This window comes from Sciurus vulgaris (assembly GCF_902686455.1).
Source record: "Sciurus vulgaris genome assembly, chromosome: 4".
Taxonomy (NCBI): Eukaryota; Metazoa; Chordata; class Mammalia; order Rodentia; family Sciuridae; genus Sciurus; species Sciurus vulgaris.
Window position 1 is genome coordinate 95,349,711 of NC_136464.1, and position 17,299 is coordinate 95,367,009.

Consider the following 17,299-nt stretch of genomic DNA (forward strand, 5'->3'; position numbering starts at 1 on the left):
GCCCCAAACAGTGGCTCATCTATGTATGTCAAACAAATCCTTCTCAATTTCAGAAAACAAATAGACCACAACACAATAATACTAGGTGATTTTAACACACCTCTCTCACCACTGGACAGATCTTCCAGACAAAAATTGAACAAAGAAACCATAGATCTCAATAACACAATCAATAATTTAGACTTAACGGACATTTATAGAATATACCATCCAACCAAGAGCGAATACACTTTCTTCTCAGCAGCACATGGATCCTTCTCTAAAATAGACCATATATTATGCCACAAAGCTAATGTTAGCAAATACAAGAAGATAGAGACACTAGCATGTATTCTATCAGATCATAATGGATTGAAGTTAGAAATAAATGAAAGAGTAAAACACAGAAACTCTTCCAACATCTGGAGATTAAACAATATGCTATTATATGATGAATGGATAACAGAAGATATTAGGAAGGAAATTAAAAAATTCTTAGAGGTAAAGGAGAACAAAGAAACATCATATCAAAATCTGTGGGACACTATGAAAGCAGTACTTAGAGGGAAATTTATTTCATGGAGCGCATTTAATAAAAGAAGTAAAACTCAACAAATAAACGACCTAACACTACAGCTCAAAGCCCTAGAAAAAGAAGAACAGAACAGCACCAAAAGTAGTAGAAGACAGGAAATAGTTAAACTCAGAGCCAAAATCAATGAAATTGAAACAAAAGAAACAATACAAAAAATTGACAAAATAAATAGTTGGTTCTTTGAAAAAATAAACAAAATTGATAAACCTTTAGCCACACTAACAAAGAGAAGACGAGAGAAAACCCAAATCACTAAAATTCGGAATGAACAAGGAAATATCACAACAGACAGGATTGAAATACAAAACATAATTAGAAGCTATTTTGAAAATCTATACTCCAACAAAATAGAAAATTTCGAAGACATCAACAGGTTTCTAGAGACATATGAATTGCCTAAACTGAACAAGGAGGACATAAACAATTTAAATAGACCAATTTCAAGTACTGAAATAGAAGAAGTCATCAAAAGCCTACCAACAAAGAAAAGTCCGGGACCAGATGGGTTCTCAGCCGAGTTCTACAAAACCTTTAAAGAAGAGCTCATTCCAATACTTCTCAAAGTATTCCATAAAATAGAAGAGGAGGGAACCCTCCCAAACTCATTCTATGAAGCCAATATCACCCTGATACCTAAACCAGACAGAGACTCATCAAGGAAAGAAAATTTCAGACCAATATCCTTAATGAACATCGACGCAAAAATTCTCAACAAAATTTTAGCAAATCGCATACAAAAACATATTAAAAAGATAGTGCACCATGATCAAGTGGGTTTCATCCCAGGGATGCAAGGTTGGTTCAACATCAGGAAATCAATAAACGTAATTCACCATATTAATAGACTTAAAGTCAAGAATCACATGATTATTTCAATAGATGCAGAAAAAGCATTTGATAAAATACAGCACCCCTTCATGCTCAAAACACTAGAAAAAATAGGGATAGTGGGAACATTCCTTAACATTGTAAAGGCCATTTATGCTAAGCCCATGGCTAATATCATTCTAAATGGTGAAAAACTGAAAGCATTCCCCCTAAAAACTGGAACAAGGCAGGGATGCCCTCTTTCACCACTTCTATTCAACATCGTTCTTGAGACTCTGGCCAGAGCAATTAGACAAACCAAAGAAATTAAAGGGATACGAATTGGAAAAGAAGAACTCAAACTATCCCTGTTCGCTGATGACATGATTATATATTTCGAGGAACCTGGAAATTCCACCAGAAAACTCTTAGAACTCATAAGTGAATTCAGTAAAGTAGCAGGTTACAAGATCAATGCTCATAAATCCAATGCATTTTTATACATAAGTGATGAATCTTCAGAAAGAGAAATTAGGAAAACTACCCCATTCACAATAGCATTGAAAAAAATAAAATCCTTGGGAATCAATCTCACAAAAGAGGTGAAAGACCTCTACAATGAGAACTACAGAACACTAAAGAAAGAAATTAAAGAAAACCTTAGAAGATGGAAAGATCTCCCATGCTCTTGGATAGGCAGAATTAATATTGTCAAAATGGCCATACTACCTAAAGTGCTATACAGATTCAATGCAATTCCATTTAAAATCCCAATGATGTACCTTACAGAAATAGAGCAAACAATTATGCAATTCATCTCGAAAAATAAAAAACCCAGAATAGCTAAAGCAATCCTCAGTAGAAAGAGCAAAGCAGGGGGTATCGCAATACCAGATCCTCAACTCTATTACAGAGCAATAGTAACAAAAACGGCATGGTATTGGTACCAAAATAGACAGGTAGATCAATGGTACAGAATAGAGGACATGGACACAAACCCAAATAAATACAATTTTCTCATACTAGACAAAGGGGCCAAAAATATGCAATGTTGAAAAGATAGCCTCTTCAACAAATGGTGCTGGGAGAATTGGAAATCCATATGCAACAGAATGAAACTAAACCCATATCTCTCACCATGCACGAAACTAAACTCAAAATGGATTAAGGACCTCGGAGTCAGACCAGAGACCCTGCAGATTATAGAAGAAAAAGTAGGTCCAAATCTTCACCTTGTTGGTCTAGGACCAGACTTCCTTAACAGGACTCCCATAGCACAAGAAATAAAAGCTAGAATCAACCACTGGGATAGATTCAAACTAAAAAGCTTTCTCTCAGCAAAGGAAACTATCAGCAATGCGAAGAAAGAGCCTACAGAGTGGGAGAATATCTTTGCCAATCATACTTCAGATAGAGCACTAATCTCCAGAATCTATAAAGAACTCAAAAAACTCTACTCCAAGAATTCAAATAATCCAGTCAACAAATGGGCTAAGGAAATGAATAGACACTTCCCAGAAGAAGATCTACAAGCAATCAACAAACATATGGAAAAATGTTCAACATCTCTAGTAATAAGAGAAATGCAAATCAAAACCACCCTAAGATTCCATCTCACCCCAATTAGAATGGCGATTATCAAGAATACGAGCAACAACAGGTGTTGGCGAGGATGTGGGGAGAAAGGTACACTCATACACTGCTGGTGGGGCTGGAAATTAGTGCAGCCACTCTGGAAAGCAGTGTGGAGATTCCTTAGAAAACTTGGAATGGACCCTCCATTTGACCCAGCTATCCCACTCCTTGGCCTATACCCAAAGGACTTAAAATCTGCATACTACAGAGATACAGCCACATCAAGGTTCATAGCTGCTCAATTCACAATAGCCAGACTGTGGAACCAACCTAGATGCCCTTCAATTGATGAGTGGATAAAGAAACTGTGGTATATATATACAATGGAATATTACTCAGCCATAAAGAATGATAAAATTATGGCATTTGCAGGCAAATGGATGAAATTGGAGAATATCATGCTAAGTGAGATAAGCCAATCTCAAAAAGCCAAAGGACGAATGATATCACTAACAAGTGGAGGATGACACATAATGGGGGGGAGGGACGGGTTAGTGTTAGGGTTAGAGTTAGGGTTAGGGAGGGGGGCAAGTATGGAGGAAGGAAGTACTGTATAGAGGGTAAAGAGGGGTGGGAGGGGTGGGGGGAAGGGAAAAAATAACAGAATGAATCAAACAACATTACTCTATGTAAATTTATGATTGCACAAATGGTATGCCTTTACGCCATGTACAAACAGAGAAACAACATGTATCCCATTTGTTTACAATAAAAAAAAAAAAAGAATGACAAAATTATGGCATTTGCAGGCAAATGGATGAAATTGGAGAATATCATGCTAAGTGAGATAAGCCAATCTCAAAAAGCCAAGGGACGAATGATATGGCTAATAAGTGGAGGATGACACATAAAGGGGGGGAGGGAAGGGTTAATGTTAGGGTTAGAGTTAGGGTTAGGGAGGGGGGCAAGTATGGAGGAAGAAAGTACTGTATAGAGGGTAAAGAGGGGTGGGAGGGGTGAGGGGAAGGGAAAAAATAACAGAATGAATCAAGCAACATTACTGTATGTGGATTTATGATTACACAAATGGTATGCCTTTGCGCCATGTACAGAGAGGCAACATGTATCCCATTTGTTTACAATAAAAAAAAAAAAAAAAAAAGAGTAATGTACAGCTTGAAAAGATATATAAAACATGGGACGGGGCTAAAAAAAGGTTTAGAAAATTTTAAAATCCTAATTTAAGCTCACAGTTGTATAATATTATAAATACACTGAAACCTTTCCTATTTATAACATTTCTCTAATTTGTTTACTTTTTATTTATGACACATTTTCTCAATAGACCTCACCTGAAGTTAAATATACCAAACATTTAAAGGAAATATAAATTTAAATCATATTTTCAGAAACCCAATAGACTTATTAGATAAATCATACATATACATCCATTTACAAGTAATGCTTCATTATACAGAAATGTATTTGTTCATTTATTCACATTCAAAAAATATTACAAATTCTTCAAATGTATAAATAACATTTTTTGGGGGGGGATGGATCAAAACCAGGGGTGTTTAACCACTAAGCCACATCCCCAGCCCTTGTCTAAATTTATATTTAGAGACAGGGTCTCGCCAAGTTGCTCAGGGCATCACTAAGTTGCTGAGGCTGGCTCTGAACTGGCAATCCTCCTGCCTCAGCCTCCCGAGCCACTAGGATTACAGGTGTGTTCTACCGTGCCTGGTGGAATAAGATCTTTTTTAATGTGGGTTTCTATGCTTATAATACTTAGCCAAATTTCATATTTGCTTTATTTTGGGCAAACTTTTCCTAATATGATTTTCTGCTCATAATGTATTTTCCAGTTCATTGTTTTTTTTTACATTCACACTACTTTAAAATATGTACCAGTTTTTTGACGTTTTCAAAAGTAAAAACATTAAAAAAAAATCAACAAGTCATAGTTGTATAAAATGGTTTTCTCTGATTAACTTTCTATATATAGAGATGTCAGACCATTGCTAAATTTTAAGAACAATACACAAAAGAAAATTCAGAGCAAGAAAATTAATTTCACAAAAGCATTTTACCTTGGTATCAAAATTATAGTCATCCTCATCTGATGTAGGCCAGGGATCACTAGGATCAGGTTTGTTAGAAAGCCTTTAGAACAAAAATATACAATAAAAATGGGTGAGTTTAGGTTTTAAAGAAAAAAATCTGGGGAAAGTTTGGCTATCTATATATTAAATGACATCCCCTGACTCATGGAATTAAAATTTTACCTGTTTTTAAAAAGCTTTTATTATCTCTTTCTGCCTTAACTTCTCCCAATCTATGCAATAATCAATGAAGACTTACTCTTAGTTTCTTATCAAAGGATTATAGGCAGTTTATTGGCAGAAACTGAGAATAATTTATCATCACAACTTGCATGTCCTAATGCCTGAACTGAAAACCAAATAACCAGCTAAGATAACTATTATTACCTGAACTAAAACAAACCTGATAACCTATAATAAGGAAGAAAGATTCACTCCCCACTTTCCATTATCTATCCTCAGTTAAAAGGCTAAGCTGGATAATGTGAAATGGCAGTCTTGGTTCGTCAGCAGGGAAATCACCTATTAAAAAGATCTTGTTGCTCCCCCTTACCCTAAAACAGTACAGGGAGTCCCCTGAAACATTTTAAAATTTGAAAGTTAAATGTACAAAAGTAAAAGAACAAATGTATATGTTGTTATTGAAAATACTCTTCTCAGAGATATTAAAACATAAAAATTATAAAAATTCAATTATTTTCTCCACATAGGCCCTGTCTTTGTCGGGTCCATATAAAGATAGTAAGCACTTGAAAGCACTTATAGGCTCTCATAGACACTCAAGGGGAGAGACTGTTGGGAAAAACAGGGTACTGGTAGTTTTCCTAAATTCTATCTAAATATCTTCCTTCTTATGGGCATTCCTCTTCTGCAGGGCTCAATGGCAGTCTCCAACCTTTAAATCTTCATCCTATGAAGGTGCAGATTCCTAAAATAAGGATGGGTTCAAATAGGCAAGATGTGGGGCTCTCTTCCCTTCTTCCTGGAAAACAAAGTCTCAATAACCAGCCCTCAGCACAGGCATTTTACAAACTATACAAACTGAAGTTCTGACAGCTTTGCAAGTCAATTGTATCCTTACCCTACCCTACATGTATCTAGGAAAGATATCAGCAAGTTAGGAAAAGAGGTAGAGGTGAGAGGGGATACCTCCTCAGGCCCTACATCTTAGTAGTTCAGCAACTTCTAGTCCTCTGGCTTGAGGAAACCTAAGCCAACCTCTGTAAACTGGGGATGAAACAGGTGATAGGACATTCCTATCTGCTACAGACACTCTTCCCAGTTGCTCAAATTATTTTAACATTAGTTTATCAGTTATTGCAATTAAACAAAAAAAGCCAACAACCTGTGCTGGACTCCCTTGAACTACCTATTTTAAAATTCCTTTCTAGACAACTCTCAATATTCTGTGACCTTAATTCCTGTATCATCTTTATCAGAGTTGTCAAAAATTACAATATTCTGATCTCTTTTCTAAAACCCTTATTTCTAACCAACCCAGTACTACTGTTCCTCTTCAAATGTGCTCTTCTGTTATTTTCATCCTTATCTTCTACTATTGCATTCACTTGCAATTCCATTCTTATCCTCTTCATTTGGGTTGACTAAACTCACTTCCCCATTCTATTATTAAAACACTGGCTACATGGTGGCACATGCCTATAATCCTAGCAACTCAGGAGGCTAACTAGAGAATCACAAGTTCCAACCCAGCCTCAGCAACTTAGTGAGGCCCTCTCTCAAAATAAAAAATAAAAGAGACCAGGAATATGGCTCAGTGGTTAAGTGCTTCTGGGTTCAATCCCTGGTACCAACAAAACAAAATAAAACAAAACAAAACAAAACAAAACAAAACATTCACCTACAGAATGAGAATAAGGCTTAGAACTAAGAAACATGAGTTCAGACTTCATTTCTGCCACTTTATACATATCAAAAAAAGTCACTTTATTATCCTTAATCTCTGAGTTTTTATTCGGCCAGGATATTAAACACATTTTGAAGTACTAGAGGTATTTAGATTAGTTGCTAATGTTGCTTAAACTCCTGAAATTCTATGTGCTTTATTAAGGAATACTTAGCTGACAGAAACGAAATTAATAAATAAACAAATAAACACCAAGAAAAGTAAAATAGGAAAAAAAAAAAAGTCAAGAAAAGATTATAGTCATAGAAAAAATAAAAGATAAGAAAAAAAGAAAAAAACTTTCTAATACTAGGTAAGGGTAGTAACGTGAAGGAAAAAACAACTGGGAAATCAGGAAGTAAAGAAATCAATTAAAAATATCCTCCAAATAGATGTTACAGATAATTAATATAATGTGATCTATATGTAGATATTCTTCTTTGCTTGCAGTAAAATAACTCTTTTCTAGGACTTATCAAATCTTGCTTATGTAAAACTCATGATCCTATGGCCACAGCTAAGTAAAATCTGCCCTAAAAGCTTGAATGGTAAAAATAAGGTACTGGCTGCCACTGCAACTGTTGGCCCTACATCCATGGTGTCTAGCCCCAGCTAGAAAACTCAACAAATGTTAGTTTCTTTTCTCTGCATTCCCTAATTAGTTAAAATGCAATTTTTAAAAACCTAAGAAATCCTACCTGGTTAAAGACTCATCTTCAGAACTCTCATCCTCTATCAAAGAAAAAAGTAAAATAATATTTAATCAACAATACATATTAAAAATACGTATTAAAATATGCATATTAAAATATGTATTAATATATATTTATGTATTAATATATACATATGCATTTATATATTAATACATATTAATAAATATGTATTAAATATATACATATTAAGATATGTATATATTAAAAGTTTAAGACTGATGTGTCGAGAACCATCCTTATTTAGCAGAATCAGATTAGTTCTAAAAATTATGATATTAGGAGTTTCACTGCTGCCAAGTGACACATGGAACAATAGAATGCACCAGATTTTACAATAAGGAGATCTTAAATCTCCAACCACAATATTTGTATGCTGACTCTATTGAGCTCTCAGGTAAGTGAAATATATGGGAAATCTGTTGGGCCCAATTCCCAGATCCACCTTTAATACACTCAACGATGTGGAATGGAGAATCAATCCCAGTATTTACTGATGATATTCATATGATGGGAAGTTTTACAGATACTCACATTACACCCATCCAAGTATTTAACTATACTGGCTGCAATGGAAACTTATCTATACCCATGATAGACTTTCTGGCTGTCTACATGTAACCGTTGAATAAAAGACAGCCTAAGGAATACCTTGGTCAGTCAATTATACTGGACCTTGGAACTTAGAAATGTGTATTCAAATAGTAGAATAGGACTTTCTCATAAAAAGTCACTCATTTCTATAAAATATCCACTAATATCTTACTGCCTTAATCATTCTGCAATGGAATCTGGTGCCTTTCCTAAATGGAAAAAATATGTAAATGTCTTGCCAATACTATACAATACCTCTATGGATATGTTTTTGGATTGAACTTCAAAAATTAAAAGATAGTTATATCAAAATATCTTCCTCTAGAAGAGTCAAAGTCAGAAAGACCTAATGTAGCAACATTCCCACTAACTGTTTCACTTTTACTTCTTAAAAAAGATTTATAAACAACCACATTTAATCTAATTTTTTAATAAAATGGAAGATCTAAAAAACTAAACAAATATTTAAAACTATTTTCAAAATACAATTAAAATAAGATTAGATATACAATCATTCTGATTCTTAAAACTCCATGTAATTTGGGCTATTCTCTATTGTTTGGATATTATTTTGCACTCCTGGTAACCATGTAATAAAGACCAAATTAGAATCTAACAAACTGATTGATATTACACCAGAAAGATGAATAATTCACATTTATAGTCCAACACTTATTACTTATTTGATGGTAATTTATTTCCTAAATATTTTAATGTATTCTTTTAGGTTTCTATCTGTTCGCAAATTTATTATATCTAATAATAAATTCTTCATTCTGTTAAGATGCTATGGCACCTGAAAGTTAAGTATTAATAGAATGATTAAGATCAAATTAAATGCTTTGACAACTACTATTACAAATATCAGTAATGAGACTTTTGCTCTCCAATTTAAACAAAGGTTTAAATGCCATAATGATTGTAAACATGTATGTTGTTACAACTGAATATCATACTTCCCAATGGGACTAAGAGATAATTAAAAATCATCTAATGGACATTTGACATAGCAGTAATAATAGCCTGGATCTTATAAAATCGCATCAATACATCCAGGATATTCAAAAGATAGAACTGATCTCATGGACTCTCCATTTCTGGTTGATCAAATACTTCCTAAATTAAATGGTATAATAGTGAAATGATGTTTGCTACTAATTCTTTTTGTATCATGATAACAGGTTGCTATAACCTCAAAACCAAGATCTGGGACCTTGGAGCAGCTCTCAGAACCAAGATCCAAAACCTCAAAATAACTGCCCATCATTTACATTTTTAAAAAAATAAATAAGGGGGAGATGTGGGGAGTCACCCTTACTTAGCAGGATCAGACTAGGTTGAGTCATGGTACATAGCAGTCTGGCTTCAAGGAACTGGTTAACACGGAGGAATGTCCCAGAGTGCCAGGAAGCATGTGACCCTGTATGGGAGTGGTTCCCTGTCTGATTCTGTGATAGTTCCCCTGAGAAAATGGCTCCCCTAACTCCATCCCATCTTCTTCATCACAGAAGAAGTCACTCCTGGACCAGGCCCCTTTACCTGTGTGACTATAAAATAAAGGAGAGTTGGGCTACTCCATGTTGTTAGAGGCCAGAATTGGTAATAGCCAGACCCATCATGCTCCCTCTCATTTAAAAAGAGTATTGGCTCTTGTGTTTTTATTATTTAGATAAGTTTATGGGTAATTGATTGATTTATAGCCAACATCATCCTCCAGCAGTTAACCCTTTTATCATTCACATGGGATGTGGCTGAGAGACTCCCACACTCAGCTTTGTTAGAAAATATTCCTTTGGGACCATTTCGGGAGACTGTTCTATAATGACTATTAAATATACTAGTGATAAGCAGTTAATACATTAATAACTCTTATGTCCCCTTCTTTTTACTTCTCGAATATAAGAAGCACGGAATCTGTCAAACTCTGATACCTAAAAGGAAACTGCTGTGTACAATAACCTTAACTGAAATAGGTATCATTAGCAGATTCATTAGCATAAGTTGACAGTATCAAAGAGCACAATTTTCTGGACTAATGGAACTAAGCACAATTAGAAGCCAACTATACCCCTGTCTCAAGGGGAGCGACTGTTGGGAAACAACAATCTTATTTTGTTTTGACATAATCATTTTGTCATACTTATTTTGTTTTGACACAAAGTTTCCCCAGATTTTCAGTCAAAACTGTTCCATTTAAAATAAAACCCCTTATGACAAGGAAGACAGATCTATGGGCACTGTATTATGTAGCATGGCAAACAAAGGAACCAGACAAAGGACAAGGATTTGAGCAGACAAGGCTCATATTTCAACTGCTATTTTACCTCCTACATAAAAAAGCACTGGAAAAATCACATCTTAAGAGTTTATCCATTCTGAACTGTAACTCATAGTCAGAGGAGCTTAAAAAGAAGCACTGGCATGGTAGTACAAATTGCCAGGGAGTATTATCTGATATAAAAATATATACAATTAAAACCATTGACTCATTCAAGCTTTCAAAATGTGCCAACAGTTGGCTTTCCCTAGTAAGGGAAAAAAACAATTCTTTCATTTCATGTAATGTATGGAAGTAAAAACCCCAAATATTTTTGACTCCTCTGGCATTTCCCATGACAAAGAATCTACTCAGAGAATCTCATGGAGGTCAGTGGTATGGTATTTACTCCATTTAAAAAAAGATAAAGAAAAATCAACAAAAAAAGGAGGCTGAATGTGTGTACCTCAGTATTAGAGTGCTTGCAAGAGGCTCTGAGTTCAATCCTCAGCACAATAACAACAAAATAATAATAATGAAAATAACAAAAAAGCCAGTCATATTATAATAATAGACTATTTTTATACTCATTCTTCAAAATGAGATCATTTAGATTCATCTATAGCATTTACTCTCTAGTCTTTATTGTCAATGACAAGGGAGGTTATGAGGACTTATAATTGTTTTATAAAGTACAATCTCTTGAGATTATCTTTCCCCACTGCTCAAGAGTTTATGTGGATCCAACAGAGCAGAATGGTACAGTTAGCAATTAGTGTTGTGAAGATGAGTTATTACGTCATTTTTTTAACCCTCCCCATTATGTGGCAAATGTCTATAAAAACCATCCTCATTCATATAAAGCATGTTGTCAGATCATATGTTGTTGAACAACAAAAAGAAAAGAAAACAAGGACTAGACTGGAGGTCCAGCTCAGTGGTGAAGCACTTGCCTACAATGCATGATGCTGACACTCTGGGTTCAATTCCTAGCACTGCAAAAAAAAAAAAAAAAAAAAAAAGTTATTAAGTAAAAAAGACAGTCACCTTAAAATTGTAGATAAAGATCAAAGTAACAGAATATGGGTATTATCTCCTAAATTGAAAAATTTGAAAATACATAAAACAATAATTTAAATTACATGCTTAGGAAAGAAAATAATTGAGAAGAATGAACATTTTATCCTGCTTTAGTGACACAAATAACTGCAATAATATTCATTTATTAAATGCAATCCATTTATTGTAAAAATTAAATATAAAATCTATTTTTATATTATTTATATTTTAATTTTTATATTTAATTTTTATATTTATTCTTATAATGTGACTACAGAGAAAACATACAATGCATTAATTTAAAAATCTTATTTATACAGAGACATATACGATTTTAGGTGTTAAATACGTGAAAACTTTTTTTCAGACAATACTGTTTTAGATGGTAAATTTTCTAAAATTAATTAATTAAATAATTCTGAATTCTAGACTATTATTAAGAAAAATAATGCAACTCACACACTAATTTTTTAAATGGCTTTCTTGTGATCAAAATTTTCTTACTCTTACTTTTTTTTAGAGTAGGGTTAACAAGAGTAATTCATCATTAGAAGACTTACCTGGATTGCTATTTTGAGAACTTTTAAGTCTCTTTTCTTCATATTCAAAAGCTATTTGCCTATTGCTATGTATGAAAAAAGTGAGAAATAAAATTACTTCAATACTGATATGAAAACATTTATGAAATAAATTAAATTCTTAATATGAGACCACAACAGAACTAATGTTAGAACTTTCTCCCATACATCTCAAATTTGTAAACTCTACAAACTTTTTATTAAGCATGCAATTAAAAAAAGCAGGGTGGAAAAAAAGGCCATGAATCAGGGGCAATACAGCAGATTAACTAGATTAGCTTGACACAATGGAAACTTCTCTGAACTCTGAAGTCCTATCTCTTTTATAAACAGCTATTTGTTCTTGGACAAGTATTTTCTTAGACTCAAAGTCTTCTTTTATAAAATAAGAAGTTCACTAGATTGTTATGAAGATTTAATGAGATAATATAAAAACATGCTCAGAGAAATAGTAAAGTAATGAAATAATTTGTTCTTTCATGCAGAACTATTTTGAAATCCCAAATAAAGCCTAATGCATCCCCGCCCCACAGGTTCTAATATTTCAATGTTTCAGTTATTGGAAAATATTATTTTCTTAATTTTGGTTATTAGCTCCTCTCCACTGTGACTTATAATTCAGATACGCTAATAATTTGTAACTAATTTTATTTGTAAATATTTTATCATTTCAAATCGGGCAAAATAATTGTTCCGTATTACTAAACTAATTAGTCATACCAAAGGGAGAAACTAAAAAATGTCAAGACCAGGCTTGGGCTACTACTATTCTTTTTCTTCCTAATCAAACTCTGTATCAGCAGATCTTTGTTAGAATGAGGCTTACTCTCCATGTTTATCTCCAACTGATTTGGAAGACAAAATCCTATTTTATACATGGATATTGATAATCATGGGGTTTATTCTTTTTAATCCAACTAATTCACATTAGATTCAAGAATTCTGGCCTCCTTTTGAGGTTGAATTTGAAAATATTTCAAAAACTTGTGGTGGAGATTGAAGTAGCTTAAGGGGATTTTTTGTTACTGTGGAAAAGAGATTACTTGAGAAGCTGATCAAAATAAGCAACCACTCTGGGGAAAGATGATATGATACCTTCCACAACCTAAAGAAAAGGTGCTACACAGGATACAAAGGGGCCTTTGGGAAAAGATCTGTTAGAAAAGTAGAAAGGAAATTCTGATGTCTTAGAGCAAAATTATGTGAACCTGTCTTAGTTTAGACTGATCCTAACAAATATTTGCTGGCAAAACAACACAAAGAAAGATCTCAAAGGAAAAACCACCACAATGGTCTAGGTTAACATGTGGGTTCCACAGAAGGTTTTGAACAGGGGAAAAGGTCAGTTTGCTTACTATATGCGTAGTTAAAGCTAGAAGCTCCAATTATCAAACCAGAGTGCTGCTACTTTGGGAATAATGGCTGAGCATAGAAGCATACATATATGTGAACAAAAAGTTGTAATTTTTTTAATTCTAAGTATATATAACCATCAATATTCTTCAAAGAGAGCAGTGTAAAGTGAAGACTGATCCAAACTACAAAATGATTTTCAACTCCTTTTTTATGGTATTAGCATTTTAAAGGTAAATTGTATAAGAAGCAAAAGTTAAAAAAAACTATAAAAAAGATTAAGAAGTTTAATATTGAATCAAAAAGTACACTAAAAGTACATACTTTTTAAATTAATATGAAACCCAATGTTAATTTTTTTTACTTTTACTATTGGTACATATTTATAATACTCAATTCTTGATTTTTTTTTTTTTTTTTTTGGTGTTTTTGAGTTCACTATATAGTCTGGCTATTAATCCTCTGTCAGAGGGTAGTCAGTAAAGATTTATTCCCATTCTGGAGGTTGTTTCTTTATTCTATTGTTTTCCTTGCTATGCAGAAGCTTTTAAATTTGATGCTATCCCATTTGTTTCTTGCTATTATTTCCTCAGCTACAGAAGTCCTAATGAAACCTCTTTAGTTAACATAAAATCATATACCCAACAAAGGCAGATAACAAATGTTGTCAACATTATAAGGGAATATGAATCTCATTATATATTATTCTTTGTATTGCCCAGTCTGAATTATTGCTTTATTGCCTGGTTTGCTGATATTTTTCATAATATCCTAAAAATTATATTAATCTTCCCATTAACTTAATATTTTTTACTTGAGTGATTGTTACTACTCTAAAACACCATTAAAGTTTTTTAAAAAAAACATAAAAAACTACTATACCTTTCTAGCTTATCAACTGCATGGATATTTGCTCTTTTCTTTACCAAAAATTCTGCCATCTGCTGCTTGTTTTCCCTTAGAGCAAGTAAAAGTGGTGTGAGGCCATCCTGTAAAACAATTTATAATTCACAAAATTACATATTTCTCAACTGAACTGCAAACCTTATAGAAGACCCTATGAGAACATAAACACATAACAACCCTGCTGTACTTTCATGTTTCTTTTGCCTTTTAAATGCTCTCCTTTGCCTAGTGCTGCCACATGAACTCTAGTCATTTCTAAAACTTACTTCGAATATTTAATGGTTTCAAGAATGTCTGCTTGTATTATTACATTTATTATGGTATTTTGAAGCTATGTGATTGCTCCCCATCTAAGCCAAAAGTTCCTTGAGGGTAGGGGCTGTATCTTTTAATCTCAATAGACCCAAACCCTGAAAAGATAATTGCAAAGGTTTTTATTATTTTTATTGCATTAATGAGCTTAATTATCATCTCTAGAGCAGGGTTTCTCAATGCATATTCCAAAGAATATGTACTTTTTCAGAAATAACATATTGTAACAGATTCCATAATCATTTGTTTGAGAAATATCACAAAACTGTGCATGACATGTCTAGTAGTAAAGAAAACTCTCAACATTGCTTAATCTCTACATGACAATAGTTTTTGATGGCAAACATTAACCAGAGTTCAGGACTAAAGTTTCGAGGGCTTTTCAGTAATGTTTCCTCTAAGAACTCCAAGTGGTTCCCACAGAGGAAACTCTCATAATTTTCCTCTATTTATTGTGTTAGGGTCCCAGTCCCAGTGTCAAGGCACTTGTACTCAAAATGGAAACGGACTCTAAATTAAAAGAAATAGGCTTCAAAATGAATTCTAATTGCTTATTACCAATTGCAATTACCATGGGTTTTCTCCTATTATAAGATAGGAGATATTTATCTTAATCTATTAGAAAACTCAATACAAAATTTTATTCTCACTTATAATGAGAACAATCCTGGGACCCTAATGCTTCTTTTTAAAATTCTTTTTTTGTTGTAGTTTCATTTTAATTGTGAAAGTTATTTATTATTTTAGACTATAAATTGGAAATAAAAATACAATGGTTTATTATTAAAAATTTAATACTAATCTACATAAATTATTTTTAGCATAACAAAAGCCACTGAACTGCTTGTATTTTTAAGGAACATGCTGAAGAGAAAGATACATTGTTTACAACATGCATTACCTATCCAACCATACCTGTGAATAACCTGACAAGGCCTATAGACATTATAATGGAAATACAATCATTTACAGTATAAAGAAAAAGGCATTAAAGTACAAATGTCTAAATTATAAAATTCAATTCCATTTCTACAAGAGTAATATAAATTATGGACCATATTCCTATAAATTAATATAAACTATCTTAAAAACCCTGAAATCTTTATCAAAATATACTATAAAACAGGAATTGTAAACTCAAATACTTATAGAGGCAAAGCAGGTGACATGAGTGAATTGAGTTGGGTTAGTAGCAAATTGGAGAACATGCACGCTTCAAATAAAGGGGACAAATTTTATAAGCAGAATACACTGTAATACAGGCTTGAAGGAGATCAGATTTTACTCTTTAAGAGAAGTTCAAAATTCAGATTTCTGCATAAGTCTCCTAAATTTTAAATGTTGACTGAATTTATGGAGGTCAGCTAAATTATATCTATGGACCACATTTAGTCTATAGCCTTTGTGTTTTTATCTTTGTTGTAGGCGTTTCCAAATGGTTGCATACAAAGTAAGTATTAGCATGCAAAACCTTTCCTTTTTTAAAATGTTTTAACAAAAAATCAGGCTCCCAAATATAAGACTCATAATAGCCACTTCAAGATTTTTCTAGTACTTACTAATTTATACTCAGCCAATTCTCCCAAACTGTTTTTTGTTGTTGTTGTTGTTGTTTTTTATTTTGACGGGGAGGGTACCAGGGATTGAACTCAGGGGTACTCAACCACTGAGCCACATCCCCAACCCTATTTTGTATTTTATTTAGAGACAGGGTCTCACTGAGTTGCTTAGCTCCTTGCCATTGCTGAGGTTGGCTTTGAACAATGGCTGGCTTTGAACTCCTGTCTCAGTCTCTCGAGCTGCTGGGATTGCAGGTATGTGCCGCAGCTCCCAGCTCCAAATTGTTAATTAAATGAATAGTTTCATAAAACCATTGAAACTAATTTATTAAAATATCCATATAAATTCTTAATTTCAAGAAAACCTTGCAGGTTATCAATATTTGTTGACCTAATGACTTAAATTATAACAAAGAGACATAGAATCCTTAAAATACTACCTGCTACTTATTGAAGACTACCCATGAGCAAATCTCTAAAGACGTTCCGAATGGCAGTGGATGACTACTGATGGTTGGAAGGAAAAAGGTGTTATTCTGTAAGGCAACAGATATTGCCAATACTCCTTTTTTTTTTTATTAAAATAGTTTTTATTTTTACAGACACATTTTGATTCATTGTACACAAACAGGGCACAACTTTTCATTTCTATGGTTGTACACAATGTAGACTCACACCACTCATGCAATCATACATATATATAGGGTAATACTGTCTGTTTCATCCCCACTCACTCCCACCCCTTTTTCCTCCACACCATCCAAAGTTCCTTCATTCTTCTCTTCCCCCCATCCTCCCCCATCATTATATATAGTCATGCACTTATCAGAGAAAACATTTGGCCCTGGTTTTTGGGGCTTGGACTATTTCACTTAGCATGATATTTTCCAACTTCGTCCATTTACCAGCAAATGCCATAATTTTACTCTTCTTTATGGCTAAGTAATATTCCATTGTGTATATATACCACAGTTTCTTCATCCATTCGTCAGTTGAAGGGCATC

The 17,299-nt window shown here is 33.4% G+C and overlaps 1 protein-coding gene across 8 annotated transcripts in view; it reads right to left on the reverse strand.

Annotated features, from left to right (window-relative positions):
• The window catches only part of ANKRD26 (ankyrin repeat domain containing 26), a 124,705-nt gene that overhangs the window by 97,814 nt on the left and 9,592 nt on the right, over positions 1 to 17,299 (reverse strand). For 6 of the 8 annotated variants that reach the window (XM_079136807.1, XM_079136811.1, XM_079136810.1 and 3 more), the window contains exons 4-8: positions 14,401 to 14,507; positions 12,148 to 12,212; positions 11,482 to 11,523; positions 7,666 to 7,699; positions 5,050 to 5,122 (exon numbers count right to left, since the gene is read on the reverse strand). In XM_079136807.1, the coding sequence (XP_078992933.1) occupies positions 5,050 to 5,122; positions 7,666 to 7,699; positions 11,482 to 11,523; positions 12,148 to 12,212; positions 14,401 to 14,507 (321 nt within the window). Of the gene's footprint in view, positions 1 to 5,049; positions 5,123 to 7,665; positions 7,700 to 11,481; positions 11,524 to 12,147; positions 12,213 to 14,400; positions 14,508 to 16,735; positions 16,810 to 17,299 lie in introns of all 8 variants that reach the window. The other 2 variants (XM_079136812.1, XM_079136808.1) reach the window with 2 other exon arrangements.